The sequence below is a fragment of the Mustela putorius genome, unplaced genomic scaffold, assembly GCF_011764305.1.
Source record: "Mustela putorius furo isolate JIRA1106 unplaced genomic scaffold, ASM1176430v1.1 tig00003870_pilon_pilon_pilon, whole genome shotgun sequence".
Classification (NCBI taxonomy): Eukaryota; Metazoa; Chordata; class Mammalia; order Carnivora; family Mustelidae; genus Mustela; species Mustela putorius.
This window is the reverse complement of record NW_025422022.1, coordinates 4,701,818-4,720,299: the sequence shown is the minus strand read 5'-3', so window position 1 is coordinate 4,720,299 and position 18,482 is coordinate 4,701,818. Positions and strand designations below refer to the sequence as shown.

At 45.8% G+C, this 18,482-nt stretch overlaps 1 protein-coding gene across 1 annotated transcript in view; it reads right to left on the bottom strand.

The window, feature by feature from the left end:
- Positions 1-18,482, bottom strand: part of RREB1 (ras responsive element binding protein 1) — a 127,239-nt gene that overhangs the window by 49,468 nt on the left and 59,289 nt on the right. Inside the window, 4 exon segments of the mRNA XM_004753673.3 lie at positions 7,911-8,074; positions 9,342-9,431; positions 14,710-14,922; positions 15,556-15,681. Of these exon segments, the coding sequence (XP_004753730.2) occupies positions 7,911-8,074; positions 9,342-9,431; positions 14,710-14,880 (425 nt within the window). The 5' untranslated portion in view covers positions 14,881-14,922; positions 15,556-15,681.

The following is an 18,482-nucleotide window of genomic DNA, read 5'->3' as shown; positions in this document are numbered from 1 at the left end:
ACTGCTGTCCAGTGGCATCCTCAGGCTCTGTCTCCTGTACTTAGCAACAGAAAAAGTCATGCCTGTTGCAGCAGGGAAGAAAGCCCATGCCAGACAACTAGATGACGTTCTCGGGATTTCCCTGCCTCATGTTCGCCCTTCTGCGACACGGCCGAAAGGAGCACACAATCCTGCTCTTTGGAGAATGAATGGCGAAGCCACTTAGGAAAGCCTGCTCCTGCCACGGTGTCCGGTGTGTCTGAAACGCAACACACACTCCACAACTCTCTTTGTTAGCTTAAAGGTCCATAGTTTGTAAAATGAGGAGCAAAGTAGAAATTAATTTCCTATTTTCCCAAGGCAATTATGGAGGGGCAAAAGACAGACAGCCATCTCAGAGGTAAGATTTCTTCCAGAGGAGATCCGTTTCAATCTTCTCTTTCAAACATCATCACTTCTTCACAGCTCTGAAGTCCAGCACTTTCTGGAAAGTTTTGCTAATTGCAAAGCTCAATGCCCTTTTTCCTACATTGAGCTCTCCCAGCGGGTGTGCTCTGGCTCAGTTTCCCAAGTTTGTTTTGGAAGACAAGCACCGCTCAATCTAAATTTTCAACGTGGGAGCAGCTGATAAAGAATTCTGGGAAGTTAAAAGCTGGAGGCACGGTGATGTTTCCGTGATACATGTTTTGCACTTGATGAAGCATATTATTCTGCCCAGGAACTCGGCTGCGGTCAGAGTGGTTTGGGATGAAAGATTTCCAAAACTCAAAAACACGAGAGTCTGCAGACAGGGAAGTGGCAGCTTGAACAATTGTACAAGGTCTGCTAAGAGATCGAGAAGGCCTTTTTGCCTGGGTGCTGAGGGTCCTTCCTGTCCTACCACTAAGATAAAGAAAACTAGATAAAAGGACTCAGTCCCCTTATAAACAGAGATAACTACTGTATCCTCATATGATGACTCGCCACACAAGGAAAGAGATGGAGTTGCTTCATAAAGTGTGTGGCGACAGAGTACCTCAATGTCAGTTAAGAACCACCTGAAACTGAAAAAGATCTAGTTCCTGGGGTCTGGGTTGCAAGAGGTTTGAAGCCAACAGGCGTGTGGGGGCGGAGCCCAGATCGGCCCCCCACAGCATGCTGCTCGGGAAGGCAGGACTTATCTGGAAGAACGTGCCAGAAGAATGCAGAGATAACCATCACCTCTGCATGTGCACAGGCCTTTCCTAGTAGCAGGGCTGAGCGGGACGCCCAAGGAAGGTCACCTGTGTGTTCCTAAGTGACACTGGGTGCCACACCAGCCTTGTGGAATCAAGCCTTGGGGAAATGGCTCTAGAGAGCCACACCACAGGGATCTGCACCCCTCGGGGGAGAGAGGGAAGATCAGTGCCAGAGATGAAGGGAGGGGTGGGGCATGTATGTTCCCCAGAGGCACGGGGTCTCTGGTCACCACCCCCACCCCCAAACGCCGCCCCAGGGGAGCTCCCGGCTCTCCTGATCCCAGCTGGTGCCACAGACCTGGGAAAGCAGAAGCAGCAGCAGCAGCAGCAGAAGGAAAATAAGAAAGGAGAAAGAGCAAACTTCCATCTTGAGCAGCAAACTCACAGTCGACCAGCTTCCTTCCATGCTCTGAAAACCCGGAGAGGACGCAGCTCATCAGAACTTGGGTTTTCACAGTTCTTTCTAACTCCTGCACACACACGTCCCCGGGCCGCTCCGGCCCCTGATTAATGAAACACAGGCATGTGCTTAGGAGGGATCGCAGCTCACCATTGGAGTCCCAGGTTCTGGAACAGATCCGCTGGGACAAATAAATCTAACTCCACTCTCTCTAGTACATTTCTGTAGGTGTATTCACATTTTTATAATTTTTTTTCCCAAAAGTACAGTTTCACCAACAAATGAAGGTGGTAATGACTGTGAATGATGACCAAAACCTGAATGCTCTTTCAACTCATTATTTGCAATTTTGCAGAAAAGGCCAAGTCAACGTCATGTGATAAACTCGAACATCCTAATGGCTCTTCAGACGAAGAGACTGAGTATAGCAAAAAGAAAACAAAAGTAAAAGCAACCTCTTGATTTATTTTCTGGTATTAGAGGAATGTTTCCTTGGTATACTGTCCCTCAGTGGCACATGTGATAGCAATACTGGTGACCGCTGATTTAACAAACATTCTCCAAAGCGCTTCACATGTATTAATTCATGAACCACCGCCATGCTGCCACAACACCGGTCAGAGAGCACTTCTTCCTGCAGATGAAGTAGCTGAGACACAGAGAGGTCAAACAACTTCTCTAAGGTCACACAGCTCAGAGTATCACAAGGGTGCTTTTAGCGCCAACAATACAAAGCCAGAAACACCCCCCCAAAGAAACTTTTGCAAGTTCCCTCATCTGCAAAATGGGATAATAATTCCCCAAACCTTAGAGGCAGAGCCCATAAAAATAAACAGAGGTCAATAAGGAAGTAGGAGATGTGAACAACAGACCAAGCAGCTCGACCTCAAAGCACCTCTAAAGAACACGCCAAAGGCAGCAGCTCACACATTCTTCTCCAACAAACATGGGACGTCCTCCAGGACATGCCATATGCTCGGCCATAAAACAAGCTTCCAGAAATTTCAAAGGATTGAAATCATACAAAGTATGTTCCCTAACTATGACAAAACGATATTGGAAATTAACAGCGGCAAGAAATTTGGGAATTCACAAATACGCAGAAACTGAACAATACAGTGTGAAATAACCAGCGGGTCAAAGAAGTCACACAGGAAATAAAGAAATACTCTGAGACGAATGAACAAGAAAACACAACATACAAAAATTTATAGGCTGCAACTAAAGCAAATGCCTCAAAGGAGATTTCTAGCTGTAAACGCCTGTAGTACGAACAAAGTTCTCCAATCAATATTCTCACCATCTGCCTTAAAAAGCTGGAGAAGGAACAGCAAGCTAACCCTAAAGCAAGTAGGAGGGAAATAATAATGTAGAGTGGGAAATTAATGAACAGCAGAAAACCCAACAGAGGAAAACCTACAAAACCAAACACTGTTTCTTTGAAAATATCAATAAAACTGACAAATGTTTAGCTAGACTGCCTGAGGGAAAAATAAAGAAGATTCAAATGCTTCCCATCAGGAATCAAACAGGGGACAGAACTACTCACCACGAGACAGAAAGGACTAGAAAGGGAAACCGAATAACCTGTAAGCCGACCAATTAGATAATTTACAGAAAATGGCCAAATTCCTGGAACAGACACAAATGAAGGAAAGGAACTCAACAAGAAACAGAAATGCGGAGAGACCTGTCCCAAGACACTGGGTTAGTAGTTTGAAAACGTCTCAGAAAGAACAGCCCAGGTGGCTTTGTTGGTGAATTCTACCAAATACATAAAGAGAATTAACACCAACAAACTCATCCAAAACACAGAGGTGGACCGACCAGTTCCCAGCCTCAGTGTATGAGGCTGGCAGAATTACTCTGGCATGAAAACCGGATGAGGACTGAGTAGAAAACGACAGACCAGTATCTCTTACGAAGACAGGCAAACTCTTTAATGAAATACCAGCAAACCACGTCTGTCAACATAGGAAAGTGATTGTACAGTATGACCAAGTGGGATTCATCCCAGGAACGGGGTTGATTGATTGATTTTTTATTTTTTCAAAGATCTTATTTATTTATTTTAGAGAGAAAGACAGAGATAGCAACAGAGTGAGAGAGAGAGAGCACAGATAGGGAGGAGAGGGGGAAGCAGGCTCCTTGCCGAGCAGGAGCCCAACCTGGGGCTGGATCCCAGGACCCTGGGATCATGACCTGAGCTTAAGGCAGATGCTTAACCTACTGAGCCACCCAGGTGCCCCAGGAAGAGGGTTGATTTAACATCTAAAACAGAATGGAGGACAGGACAAAACAGCCGGACCATCTCAATAAATGCCAAAATGGCGTTTGACACCATCTAACAACCTTCCCCGATGAAAACAGTCAGCAGGCTAAAAAGCATTTCCTCAAACCAATAAAGGACATTTATGAAAACCCATAATCAGCATCATACTTAATTAAGAAAGCGGGAATGCTTTCTACCTAACATTAGCAATAAGATCGGGGCGTCTGTTCTCTTTGCTTCTATTTAACACCTGCTGGAAGGGCTGGCCAGGGCTTGCAGGCAGGGGGAATAAGCATTCAGATTAGTTTCAAAGCAAGAAGCACAACTATCTCTATTCACAGACGATATGACCGCATACGTAGAAAATCCTACAGAATCCACGAAATAATCGTTTCTAAACAGGTCAGCAAGGCTGCCAGAAACAAGGTCAGTACACAATGTGACTTGTATTTCTATATACCCTCAACGAACAATCAAAAAAGTAATTCCACTTCAAATATAGCCCAAAAGAATAAGACATTTAGGAATAAATTAACAAAATAAATATAAAACTTGGGGTGCCTGGGTGGCTCAGCCGGTTGAGCACCCAACTCTTGATTTCGGCTCAGATGATGATTTCGGTGGTGAGATGGAGCCCCGGGTCAGGCTCCGTGCTCAGCCTGGATCTGCTTGAGATTCTCTCTCCTTCTCCCTCTGTCCCTTCCCCCATGCTACTCTTTCTAGAATAAATATATGTTTTTAAAAAGTCTTCTGCCAATTTCCTCTAAATAAATAAATTACACTTTGAAAATGATTTAAAACACAGTTGAAAGAAATCCATTCAGATGTAATGGACATAAATGGACAATACCCCATGTTCAAAGATTTAATACTGGTAAGGTGGCAATGCCCCAAACTGATCTATGCACTTTATAAACCCTGTAATTATGCCAGCTGCCTTTTTGCAGATCTTGACAAACGGATCCTAAAATTCATATGGAAATGCAAGCAATCCAGAGTAGCCAAGACAATCTTGAAAATGACCGCCATTGGAGGACTCGCACCTCCCAGTTTCAAAACTTGAGACAAAAAGCTGGAGTAAGTCAATGCCACGAGAGGCCCGAGGATGGATTAATGGAAAAGAACTAGCAGAGAGAGAAATCCTTGCATTTATGGTCAACTGAATTTTGACAAGAATGGCCTGACCATTCAACGGGGGAAAAGAAAAAAGTCTTTTCAGCAAAGTGACGAAGACTGAAGCTGGACCCCTTCCTCACTGGATACCCAAGTATGAACTCAAAACGGATCACAGACTTAAATGGAAGAACTACAGTTACAAAAGTCATGGGATTCCACTTCACACCTCATCGGACGGCTGTCATGAAGAAGACAGGCGGGAACAGGTGCTGGCAAGGACGTGGAAACCCTCGATCCACCCCCCACGCCAATGGGGGGTTTGTAAGCTGATGCAGCCGCTCTGGAGAACAGTCTGGCCGGTCCTCACAATGGTAAACATGGAGGTACCACGTGACCCAGCCACGGCACTCTCAAGTATCCTCCCGAGAGAAATGAAACCACGCGTCCACCCGAAAGATGGACCAGAACGTTCACAGGAGCATTACACGTGACAGCCTAAGAGTGGAAAGGACCCAAATGTCCACCAGCTGATGAAAGAGATGGGTAAATAGGGCAGATCCCCACAATGGACTAATATTTGACAATAAAAAAGAATGGGGTGATGAGCCATGCTACCACACAGAGGCCTCTTGAAAACATAATGGTCAGTGAGGAAACGAGTCACAGACAGACCAGAGAGAACAGGCAAATCCAGAGACCCGAAGTAGATTAGTGTTTTCCTAGGGCTGGAAGGCAGGAAAGTAATGGGAAGGGGCCGCTTGATGGGAATGGAGTTTCTTTCTGGGGTGATGAAAACGACCTAACACTGTTGTCATGGCTGCAGAACTCTGTGCATAAACTAAAACCTGAACTGGACCCTTCAAGTGGGTGAAATCCATGGCATATGGATCGTAGCTCATAAAGGTGACAAAAAACAAAACAGAAAGTATTGAGCCCAGTGCCCGATGCACAGTACACCACGGTTTTAGCTGCAGTTCTTTTTAAGAAGCCCAGTCTGTTACATCACTGGAGAAGGAGTAACTGTGCCCTTTACAGAGGCGCTACACACGTGTCCTGTTCAATCACAGACGCAGTCCCCAAACGGAAATGTTCCCAATTGGGAGTAACTGGGCCCGAGACCAGAGATGGCTCATGGACGATCACGAGCAGGGCCAGAGCAGCCCCAAGGAGGGTACACCTCACTAATGAGGCCACTGCCCTCCCACGAGTTAGAGCTGGCCCGTGGGGAGCTCCATGGAGCATGGGTCTCAGGAAGAGAAAGCAGGGAAACCACCCAAGAAGGGACTAGGCCATGCCTCCAGGACCAGATTGGGGAGAGGGCAAATATGTAAGCATACGCAGAGGGAAGGACCAGGAAAAACAAAACAAAATGGCAAACAGAAGGTAAAATGATACTATTGGGCTGACCATGCTGGTAAAAAAGCAAAAAGCTAGACTGTAAAATAGGATATTAAACCATGGTGATGGCATTTACTGACTTCCTTCTTCATGCCTCAAAACACTCCTAGGAGGAGGGGAGGGGCGAAGAGGACTGAAATGTATACGCAAAGAGAAAAAAAAGTAAAATACTTTGTAAAAAATCTTGAACATATTGATACCTTTCATAAAGTCACCCTGCACCTTACTTACTTCCAGGAGTGAGAAATCCACAGGCTTTGGATGATTGCGACATCACTCCGAAAGGCAAACAGTAAGGACAGATAACATTCACCGAGCGCTTACAGTGGGGCTCGACTGTGTGCAAAACTCATTATCCCCTAACCCTCATCCCTCTCCAATGAAGTGGATTCCTCTTTAAAAATCTCGTTCCAGTGAGGAGGAAAATGAGGCACGAAAGGTTAAGTAACTTGCTCAAGGACGGAAAACTTATAAGTGGTAGAGTTGAGATTTGACATCAGGTGCCTAATTCCAAGAGCCTGAGATCTGCCCACGACTGCAGCGTGTCCCAGCAATATGTCCGCGGTTCACAACATGATTTTAGGTGGAATGAACTGCTCCCGCCCCATTTTAGTATTACCAGATAGCAAAGTTATCAATTTCACAGTAACTACATAAAGCTTTTTTTGAAACAAAAATGTAAAAAAAAAAAGAAGTCACTTTTTTAAAAAGAAAGCAGCATAACCCCTGGAAGGGGTTATAGAAAAATAAAAATAGTCTGATTTTCCAAGAAGGTGAAATATTTTCAGTTCCTTTAAAAATCTTCCCTAGAGTCCTGATGTTCCTAAAATGTTTGTAGAAAGAATAAAATGAGCATTAAAAAAAAAAGTCTTTTTGTTCTAATCCCTCAAAACCTAGGTCATTTTTCTATAGAGTATATTTTCTATTTGTCCCACAGAATTTTAATATGCCCACCACTGAGCTCTCTCCCACTCTGGAGTGAGCTGCTTCTTCTCTCAGGAAGAAAATTCCTGGCACTTATCAGATCTCTTTTCCTTCATTTTATCCTATCTTATCCTGAAGTTCCAAGACCAGGCCACCTGTCTATTTATTCCAAGGCCTCAGAAACTTTTTGCAAGGAGAAGGGCTACAGGGAATCTGGTAGGCATACGCAAACGGTTTTTCCAGAGGGAAGGGTTACTCTGCTACTCCCTGAGGCTTCCTCTGCATCTGATGGGCTGCCCACCTCTGGCACCCAAACAAAGAAACTGCAGCTGGCAGAGGGGGAAGGACTCTGTGTCTCGTCCTGAAGATCCCCAAAGGCTAAAGACCTTGCCCAGGTACTTCTGCTTCCCACGGCTAGAGACCCATCCAAATACACGGGAGACACCAGGCAGGAGCCAGCAAGACCAGCTCTGACTTCTCCATCCAGCACACAGATCCCAAGAGCTCTCAGGCCTCTAGGCAAGTCCCCAGACCGCCCCAAGGCCACTGTGCTTTCCATCCCCCTGTAGCCGGCAGCCACTGGGCGAAAGCTGCCCTCACGCACCTGTGCATGTTCCCATTGGTGGTGAACGACTGGCCACACACGGTACATTTGTAGGGCCTCTCGCCAGAGTGCACCAGCATGTGGCGGTCCAGGGAGCTGGCCGAGCTCAGCGACTTCCCGCAGATGCTGCACGAATGGTCTGCCCCTCCAGTGTCCGTGTTATGCTGCGGAAAGCAATCGTCACAGCGGTCACTTAGGAGGATGGGTCAAAGCTGGGCTATTATGAAAGGCAAAGTCAGAGCTTTATACAGAACAGAAAACCCAAAACAAGAAAATACCCAGGACAGCTTCTCTGAGATATATATATAGATATCTATCTATCTATCTATATATATATATATGTTTTTTAAATGTCATTTGGAATATCCTCCCAAATGTCAAAAAGTCTGTCAGGCCAGTGACTATTATCTATGATCTTCTACCGCTTTCATGTTCCGGTTTTGAAAAACGCATCTGCAAGGCTCCGAGAGAAGTGGAGCCTTTGCAGGTCCTTCTTGGAGACACAGAGAGGTTAAGGGAGCCCATGTATTCACAGGAGCAGAAGGACCCTGCACTATTCACAGCAAGGCCACATCCCTTCTTCCAGTTTGCTGACTCAGTCCTGCTGTCAGGGAAAGAGAACTGAAACCTGCACAGTTCGGAGTTCTGGCCTCTGGGAGATGTTAAGAAGGAACATTTCTGCCCAAACCCAAGTCATTAAATGATGGTATTACTCAGTACTGTGCTATGATTTTAGTATCATCAATTCTTCTCGCTCATAGGCGGGATATAAGAAACAAAACAAACGAGCAAAGGGAACAAAGAGAGAGAGAGAGACAAACCAAGAAGCAGACTCTTGATTCTAGAGAACAAACTGATGGTTACCAGGGGGAGGCACGTGGGGGGTAGGGAAACAGAGGAGGGGACCAAAGACGGCACTAACATGATGAGAACAAAATCATCCAGTCCCACTCCAAATACATGTATTACACATGTTGTCAGTCCATTGTTCTAGATTCATCCATGCTTCATCATGTGTCTTCTCCCACAGCAGGTAAGGAAGAAGGATAAATGTCCCATTATAGAAGCCAAAAGAAATCCCCAATTCCCTGCTGCACAACAGAAGCCTGTAGCAGTATAAAGGACCCATCTACGATCTCACTGTACTAGGAAGAGACTTAGTTCAAACTGACACGACATGTATGACGAATGGTCTTCTGTTGTATGTGGTCCGTTAGCAAAATATTTGTCCAAGTCTGAAAAGGTAATTCTACATTGACCTGGGATTTTGGTCACAGGAACCTGGACACACAAGACTTATTTCATAACCGACCCTCAAGACTGTTCACATATTAAATCTAAATGGAGCAGAGACGCAGTTCATCTGCAGAGATCAAACTGCCTTCTCTTAACGAAGAATGCTTTCAAACACATAGAAAATCGGCAGCAAACCTGACGGATGTGCATGGTTAGCTGATGCTGGGTAGTGCAAATCTTTTCACACAGGGGACAGTTATAGGAAGACTTCTCCTCTTTCGTTTCCTGCAAAGACATAACACAAGGGAAAATCAAGTTCAATGCAGAGTTGAGCCAATGCAGAGTGGCTGACATGAGTTAAGTACCTGGGTCTCAAAAGCCAGAGCAATGAATGAGCTGAGAGCACGGGCTCCAGAGCTGTTGGGTATGAGCTTGGGGAAGTCCCGCTCCTGTCTGCCCTGTTTCCTCAGGGGTCAAATGGGAAAAATAATAGCATCTACCACACTGCAGGGTGATGAGGAGTCCATCAATGAACACACACAAAAGGCTGGAACGGTGCCCGGTACAGGGTAAGTACCTCAACAAATAGTTGTTTTTACCAAACGCCATCCCATTAATCATCAGCGAGGACCCAAAAATCAAGGATCAAGTCACAGCAGAGCTAGAAACAGAATACACTTCTCCCCAAGCCCTATCTAGGCAGCTCCTGTCACAATCTTCTACCTGGTCTTGAGGGCCCCAAGCACAGTTTTCCTAAGAAAACCCCATAGATCCAAAAGGGCGAGGCTTCAGTGCCCAGCTGTGCGCCCAACAGGCATCAACTCGAGCCTCTTATTTGCTGCCTGCACCTGCCTGACAATGCTCATAAGCACTAAGAATAAGAATGCTGCCCTTAAACAAAAAACAAAAAACCCTGGGTTCCTGGGTGGCTCAGTCAGTTAAGTGTCTGCCTTCCACTCAGATCATGACCTCAGGGTCCTGGGATCGAGTCCCGCATGGGGCTCCCTGCTCAGCGGAGAGTCTGCTTCTCTCTCCGCCCCTTCCCCTGCTTTCTCTCTCTGCCAAATAAAATTAAAAAAAAAAAAAAAGAATGCTGCCCAAACCACCGAGATAGGGAACGACAGACAACCCAAAATGAAGACCCCCACAGAGGGTGACAAAAGAACAAAAGAACCAGCTCACAACTTGCCGAGATGGCTCATCTGTTGTTCCCTCAAAACACATGGGACAGGCTTCCTGCAAGCAACAGATTTTTACCTTTTTAAGGAAAAGGACGTGCTCCTTCACTAGCCATATGCTATGGTCCCTCTTTCCAGATGTGCCTCCTCACCCACACAGCCCCTAAGCACCACCACCTGTCTGTCCTCATCCCCAAACCAAGAGAGTCAAGGCTTGGACACCTGTCCCAGGAATCTGAAATTCAGATGCTTAGGGACCGAGATCAGAGGGTTTCCCTGGTCAGTAGAATCACCTGGAAGCTTTTCTGAACTAGAATTCTAACCCAAACTCACATGACTTGCTAAATCCAATTGGGGGTTGGGGGTTGTACCCCAGAAATCAACTTGTTTCATAAGCTCCCCAGGAGTTGCTCATACATATCCAGGTTTGGGGGGGTCACTAAGTTACCCTCTTAGGTAACCATGAACCCCTGAATTGAAAGTTCATGTAGGGGTGCCTGGGTGGCTCAGCCGGTTAAGCGTCTACCTTCGGCTCAGGTCATGATCTCAGGATCCTGGGATCATGCCCAGAGTCAGACTCTCTGCTCATCGGGGAGGCCTGCTTCTCCCTCTGCCCCTCCCTTGCTTGTGCGCTTTCACTCTCTCTCTCTCAAATGAACAAATAAAAAAATCTTTAAAAGGAAAGGAAGACAGTTCCTGTAGCCCGAGGCCTGGGCTGAGCAACGTGGCAAGCCCAAGCTGAGAATGCAGCTAGGGAGGCCATCAGTCCTCATGGAAGTGTGAGACTAGGGAGCCAAAGACAGGGGACTTCCGTCTCTAAGGCTGGACCCTTAGGCTTCCTTCAACAGACCTCTTTTTCCTTGTATTCATTTGAATGAGTTTTTGTTCTCTGCCAACAAAAGCCACCCTTGAACACTTAACTACACGCTCAACTCCACCCATGAAAATGTCGTGTTTTTTTTTTTTTTTTTTCCCACAATCACCATTATAGATCCCATTTTCTGGATGAGGAAACAGGTAGAGAGAGGCAAGTAAGCTATCCCAAAGGAGAGAACCGTGGGGTAGCAGACCCTGCAGTCGAACTCGGGCCAGCAGCTCCACAGCCGGGGCAGTAGACCACTGCGCTCTGGAAGTCTGAACAAAAAAGGATTAACTCCAAGGCCCAGAGAGGAAACACCCGTGTGGCTGGCTCGTGAGATGTGATGAAAATACAAGTCACCCTGAAGACTCTGAACACAAATGGCACCACAGGGCAGACAGGGTGGAGGGGACACATGGGGATGTCCAGGATGGCCCTGCGCGCAGCAGTTCCCTCCCTCTGCGAAGTCCAACAGGCCTCATCTGAAGCCATACAAATGCTTTTCTAACCTGTGGCACTGGCTCTGAGGATGAGGTATGCTGCACGTTTTTTTGTTTGCAAATTAAAAAAAAAAAAGGATGTTTAGTCTAAGGAAGTTGATTAACCCAGAGATGCTGAAAAAGAGCCACCATAGTCTCATCCCGTCACCCGTGCCCTTCCATCCTCCAGGGGCATGAGGTCGTGTGAGGTCGCTCGTCCTCGGCCCTTCCGACTCCCATGAGCACGGAGCTGACCAGCAAACAGAAACACCAGAAACACAAGTATTCCCAACAAAATATGAGCACTCACTATAATAACGAGGGTGGTCTCATCGCTGGGCCAAAACTCAGTCTCTGGGGTATTTTTGTTCAATTAGTAGATTAAAAAATAATATATAAATTTATATTTATACACATATAATGATTAATAATTATATATTATAAATATATAAAAACATTTTTTAAAGAAAAATTCATGGGTAGGATGTCAATAAATGTAAAAAGCAGGCATCCCTGTGGCCAAGCTCCTGAGGCAGCACATTTTTAAAAAAACCATCTTGCGGAGGGCACCTGGGTAGCTCAGTGGGTTAGACATCTACCTTGGGCTCAGGTCGTGATCTCAGGGTCCTGGGCTAAAGCCCTGTGTCGGGCTCCCTACTCAGCGGGGATTCTGCTCCTCCCTCTCCCTGCCGCTCCCCACCAACCCCCCCCCCCCCCCGCATCACGCTATCTCAAATTAATAAATAAAATCTTAAAAAACAAAACTAAACAAAAAAACCATCATTCTGTGTTCATCTCGAGGCAGATACTAGACATACTGAGCAGCTCCCTGGACTGTCTAGCACAAAGTCCAGGGTTTATCACAAACCGGAACCCAGACCTTCTCTGAGGCTTGGCTGCGGCCCGCCGCAGACCCTAAAGCAGATCTACAGAATCCACAACAGTCTGGGAGAAATATAGATCCCTGGATTCAGATTTAATTTTTGCAAAGCAACCCAAGAGAAAAGAGAGCAGCCCAGCCGGAGCCCTGTGAATCCAGTTCTTGCGGCTGTGCTGCTGGAAGGAGCAGACTTCCTGAGCTGACAGATAAAATTAGCAGCTAATGTGATAACTAACCATTCCCTAATGAAACAATCTGGCACCCTCGTCAGCGTCCGGCTGTGGCTAATCTGTCCTGGAACTCAGTGCTAGTGCTGATGGGACTTCTCTCTCCGGGCGCCTGCTCTCAGCCGTGCCCGTGTGCTCACAGGTAAGGGTGACGTATTCCCTCTCACCAGCTGTGCTCTGGGGTTTTGCATGCACTGTCTTTCCACAGTCCCTGGGGCCCAGACCCCCCTCTCAAACACTAAGCCAGTGACCCAAGGAACCCTGGAGGACATCGGAAGCAGACGAGAAAGGCTCAGGGACACTTGCACCATTTGCCTGCAGAGTCCCCTCCACTAACCCCACAGGGATGGAGGAGCTGCTGGCCATGCTCTACAGTTCTACCCCCACGGTCTCTGAAGCACCAGGAAGGGACCAGAGCCTGGACTTGGGTCAACCCCACCTATGCCGGGGAAACGGTGTGCTCGTCACTACCCATGCCACTTAGTCTTGGTCGAACACAGAAGGATGAGGAGACAGTGACTTTTCGTATCTCGTTCATCCCAAAATGCCTGGCACCTGGGGCAGTTCCTGGCCGGAAGTATATACTGTGAAATGGGTGGGTGGATGGAGAGATGGACGGACAGATGGATGGATGGACAGTCATGTGAGAGTGGAAATAAACCTTTTCTTCCCAGAGCTAGCGCTCCTTCTTGACTCAGGCCACAGTCATACAGGCTGAGTATTTTCTCAGGTACCCATAGGAAGAGAGGCAGGCAGAGACAAGGGAAAAAAGAGAGAAAAAGGTATCAGTGCTCTGACCCTACGTCATCACGGAGCCCTGCAAGTCTTCAGCCGCGGGGAAGACATGAGCAAACGGACCCTTCTCCTATGTTGCTGGAGGGATTTTAGGCTGGTAAGACCCTTCCTGGAGGACAGCTTCTATCAGAAGCCTGGACTAATGTTCTAAGAATTTATAGAAAACCATCATAGATGGTGCTCAGACAATTCTGTAGAAGGAGAGTCACTGGACGATTATTAACGAAATAGAAAACAAATTCACAGAAGCCCAACGGGTTTACTTTCTAGGCCATCCCTGGTAATAGAGGCTAACTGGGAAGATTGCCTCTTCCCCCGAGGATTTGGTATAAGCCCATTAAGTACGTTTAACCAAAAATTCAGCGTGGAGCTCATCAGTTGGGATTACGTGGATTCAGAGAAGAACAAAACTACTCACCTTCTGCCTCACTCCTCGAGTTTCGCTGAATGTGTTGCTAACAGAAGAGACACAACTTTTCACATGCCCCCATGGGTACGTTAATTAAAAGATCCACCTTACTTCCCAAAGGAGGAGACACAGACTTTTGTTAACACATTAATTAGTCCTTCCAATCCTGGCCCACCCACTTACTCTTTCCCACGCCTCCTGACCTGATGCCCACTAAAAATTCAAGAGGACTAAAGTAGAATTCTCTGGAGTCAAATTCTGTGCTTTGTCAAGGATGGAAAGTGGAATGGGAGATTCAGCAAAACCAGTACTTATTTGCTACCTAATGTGAAGACAGCTAAAAATAATAATAATAAAATAAATCAAGAAGGAGGCTTCGAAAACCCAATTAACCATCTGCATAAAGAAAGAAATGAACCATGAAACCGCGGAGGAGTACGTCAAGTTCTTTGCCTTAGACAGCATGTGAAGAAAGCTTGCAATCAAATCAAATTACAGGACAGAGAATAAAGGATGCTTCCACCAATATTGACACCAGAGCAGAGAAAATTTTCTCCATGAGGAAACTGACATGTGCCCTGAAAAAAATGCCCTTTCGAAGCCTCTCGGTATGTGCTAAGTTCTGAACACGTCCAGGGTTTCAGCTTAGGAAGCTAGGGCTCAAGCGAACATCCTTCTCCCAGCGTCTTCACAGACTAAAGCCACCAGATGCCACAGCTAGTGCACAAAAGCTTACCTGGTTCCTTCTGCCAATCCGATTTGGTCCCGGAGGCTTCGTGGGGGACTTGGCGCTCTGGGGGCTCCCGCCATTCTCGGCGACCTTCCCTACACTCATTACCGCTGACATCATGGTGTTGACAGAAGACAAGTCTGAACCTTCCAAGCCAATGGGCGGACTTGACGTCATTGGGTCAAGGGTTTAAGCTTCTAAGAAGCCTCTGCCATAGAACTGAAAATCGGAAATCGCTGCTGTTGGTCACTGTGAGATTTGGCGTCTGTCAGAGCCAGGGGGCGGCAGCCAGGGCTCCCGTAACTGTTAAGTCAGGTCAAAACACCTAAAACCCTCCTTTGTTCAAGCTGACACTCATGCCCCAAAATGACTTAAGCTTTCACGTGAATGAGGCTCTGTCATGCCAGAGACTGATAACCTTGCTTCCTCCTTTCTGAGCGGACACACCGACACAACCCCCAACAGCAGCAGACACAGGTCTCTTGGCTTTCCCTATTCTTTCATTAGGCAGAATGGGAAAGGCTTGGCCAACAAGTAGGAAAGCCCAGGGAGCTAATGTTTGGCCAGCACCCTCCTCATAACCCTAACACATGTGCTACTACATAAACGTTCTAGACTTAACAACTAATGATGAAGGCTATCAGGTCTCACTTAACTCCACTTCCACAATATAGTGTTTTTAACAGGGGAGCCCGAACTGTGGAGGACAACTGAGAAGCCAATCCTACCAGATTTATAACCAAATTTCATATCAACACAAAAAAAGACTGTTGCTTCAAATATACAAGTATGTCATGTACCTATACCCCAGAGAGTGGAAAGAAGAACCAACCGGCCCCCACTGTCAATTACCTCCATTTTCTGCCCCAACTCATATACTATGAGACCTTCCCCTGCTATAGCTATCATCCACGTGGAGTAGGAAAGGGGTCTGCGTTCGCTTCTTTTTTTTTTCTTCTCTTCTATCACTTGTTGACACTGGAAGGGAAGCAAAGGCAAAAAGATTCAGTGAATGCCTTTTGACCCAGGGATGAAAAAACTGAAACCACGTATTTGTCGTAATCTCAGGCCACTCGATTCACGAGAATACACAAAAGGGAGGAGGTGATATTTAAGTCATCCTTTTCTTCCAAAACCACCTTCTGTGTTTGCTTTTTCAACCTTTAACTGATGTTCCCTATAGTGCTGTCACCCTCACTCTCAACAGCCGAAACAATTTTGTGGTATTTTACTTTCTGGGGTTCCCATTTATACCCACATTGAATTTTCCTTCATACCCTACACCCCAGTCCCCCACACTCAGACTCCTTCTTGACCTGTCTCTGCCTAAAACTGACCAAAGGTAAGGCTGGCAGGAAAAGAACTCACGAAAATCTCATGGTCTAGAAGGTATTAGGTCAGATCTAAAAAGAAAAGTGGTAATACGAACAGAATGACCAAATGGAACACCATGGCTCGTGGCCATTCAGCCCCTTCTAGTTCCATACCACGGCAGTAGGTACAGCCAGAAGTAAGTCTGCCGGTAAACTACTTTCCTCATTTTCTCTGGGAAGATATTCTAGAGTGAGAGCCCTGTCAGTAAGCCACACATCCTATTATCCCATAGCAGGCCTCAACAGGACTTTAGTCAAAGATCAAGCTCCTTATCTCAGCAGCCAAGTGAAGGCTTAGAACCACCACCAGAAAGAACATGATTTCTTATGGCTTCCTCCTCCAACTTCAGGGGATGTGACCTAGGATATGACAAATGGTAACATGCAGAGTGGCTACAAATGTGTCCAGCAGCACAGCAAGAAGAACTTGGGGATATAACTTTAGTAAGTGATGGTGCCATCAGCTCAGAAGTCTTGAGCTAAAATCTTACCAGAGGAGCCAAAGAGAGTCTTAGGAACCGTACTTTTCTCGTCAAGAGACGAAATGTGCCTTCCTTGTGGACAGACATTTTGAAGATAGGGTTGTAATGGGTTTCCAAATGGTGTAAGTAAAAGGACGAGCTGCAGAAACGTGCAACTACTAAGATAACTTGGTGGAGTGGTCCCCCGCACATCTTTCCCACAAAGGGAGAAGAGCTACATCCCAAATTAATGAAAAAAACAAACTGCTGTCCTGTGAAGTTTCTCCATGCTAGGCCTTTTAGAACTGCGCTTCAAACTAACTGTTTTTAATGGTGTTTGAAAATTCACTTGGGATTTTTCTGTCTAGGAAAAATTGTGAGACACAAGCACACGCACGTAAGTGTGCATACACAGGGGCACACCCGATTTTTTTCCTACTGCATTTCTAAAAGTATCGTCAGTTCCCTAGAACTGTTATAATCAATCAGCGTATACTTGTCTGTTTGACTCAAATAAGTGGATGCCTTCAATCTTAAAACCATCTTGTTCTTTCAAATATATTTCCTCCTTAGTTTTATCTACAGCAAATTATGAAATAGCTGACCATAACTCTTTATTGGACTTACATTATGGCAGTAAAAAGAAAGTTAACCTTTCTAGTGCTCTACAAGAGCAGTTTAGGAGATAATCTTGCTTTTGGCCCAATATACACTTAGGAAAGAAAAATGTGGTCATTTACTGAAATCTGGGAATAGGTTAAACACCTCTAGGACTCAATGTAAAATTGTAAGTTGTGAAAACTATATCCTATCATTGAACAGGGAAAGGAAAATGCACAGCGAAGACAGTCAACATGAAAAATTAAAATTATAAATATAAAATAAAAAAATATATTCAAGTAACAGAGCCAGATTGCTAGTAAGAATTTTTGTTACAGTCATTATAACATCAAACATAAATTCTTACAAACACCCTAAGTGTCTTCAATATACAATCTCTACCCATAGCCATGAGAGCTAAACAACACCGGGGCTGAACATTGTAAGGGTTTAACCCTATTGGAAAAGAAGAAACACACACTTGTTGTTTCCCATTTTGTCTGGACAGGAAAACATATGCTACATTTACTTCCTTTACCTAGTTTACACGTAAGTAAGTAGCAATATGAGAGATGAGACTTCTCATCTCTGGTCGGAAAATGCAGTTAGCAAAAACAAACCTGCAGCTACATTGTTTGAAAAGAAGAGCCCAGTTATTAGACTCATCCCTGAAAAGCTGTTTCAGAAGCAACCCAAGAAGCTTTGGTTTTTACTCCTGTTTGCTCTTGAGTCTTATACTTGAGTTCTTTCTGGTTCTGGGAGGATGGAACAGGGAAGAAGGGAAAGGACCTGGTGTAAAATAAGGGAGCTCATTGTTCCAGGTTATGGGAAAAAATCCACGTTAGCATTAAGGCACATCTGTGCACGGATTTAACCAGAGGCCAGGTGGCCCGGACCCATGCCCGACGCTGGACTACACTGGGGCAATAACCCAAACTGAAAAACCTAAACCTTCCGAGATTTGATCTGAGGGATGAAAGTGGAACCGTACAGCTTAAGGTCCATTTACAAAGCGTGTTTTTCTTTAGGGATATTAATAGTCTTGGCATCTTCATGCTTCCCTTTGCTCCCTGACACCATCCTATGCATCAGGCCTGCTACTGGGGAGAGCAAATAACAGCAATAAAATACTGACAATGAACAAAATAAAAAATCACTGGCCCCATTCTAATGCAATGTGCTCCAACTGGAACCAGAGAGGACTGGGAGCTCCGATGAAGTTCCCACATCACAGATAAGAAGTCAAGTCTTCATCTTCATCGACAGGGCCAAGTAGACTTGCCAGGCGTCTGTTAGTTGAAACAGTCTGAATGGTGGGGGGCGCTGGGCAGGGAAGAGGGGTGTC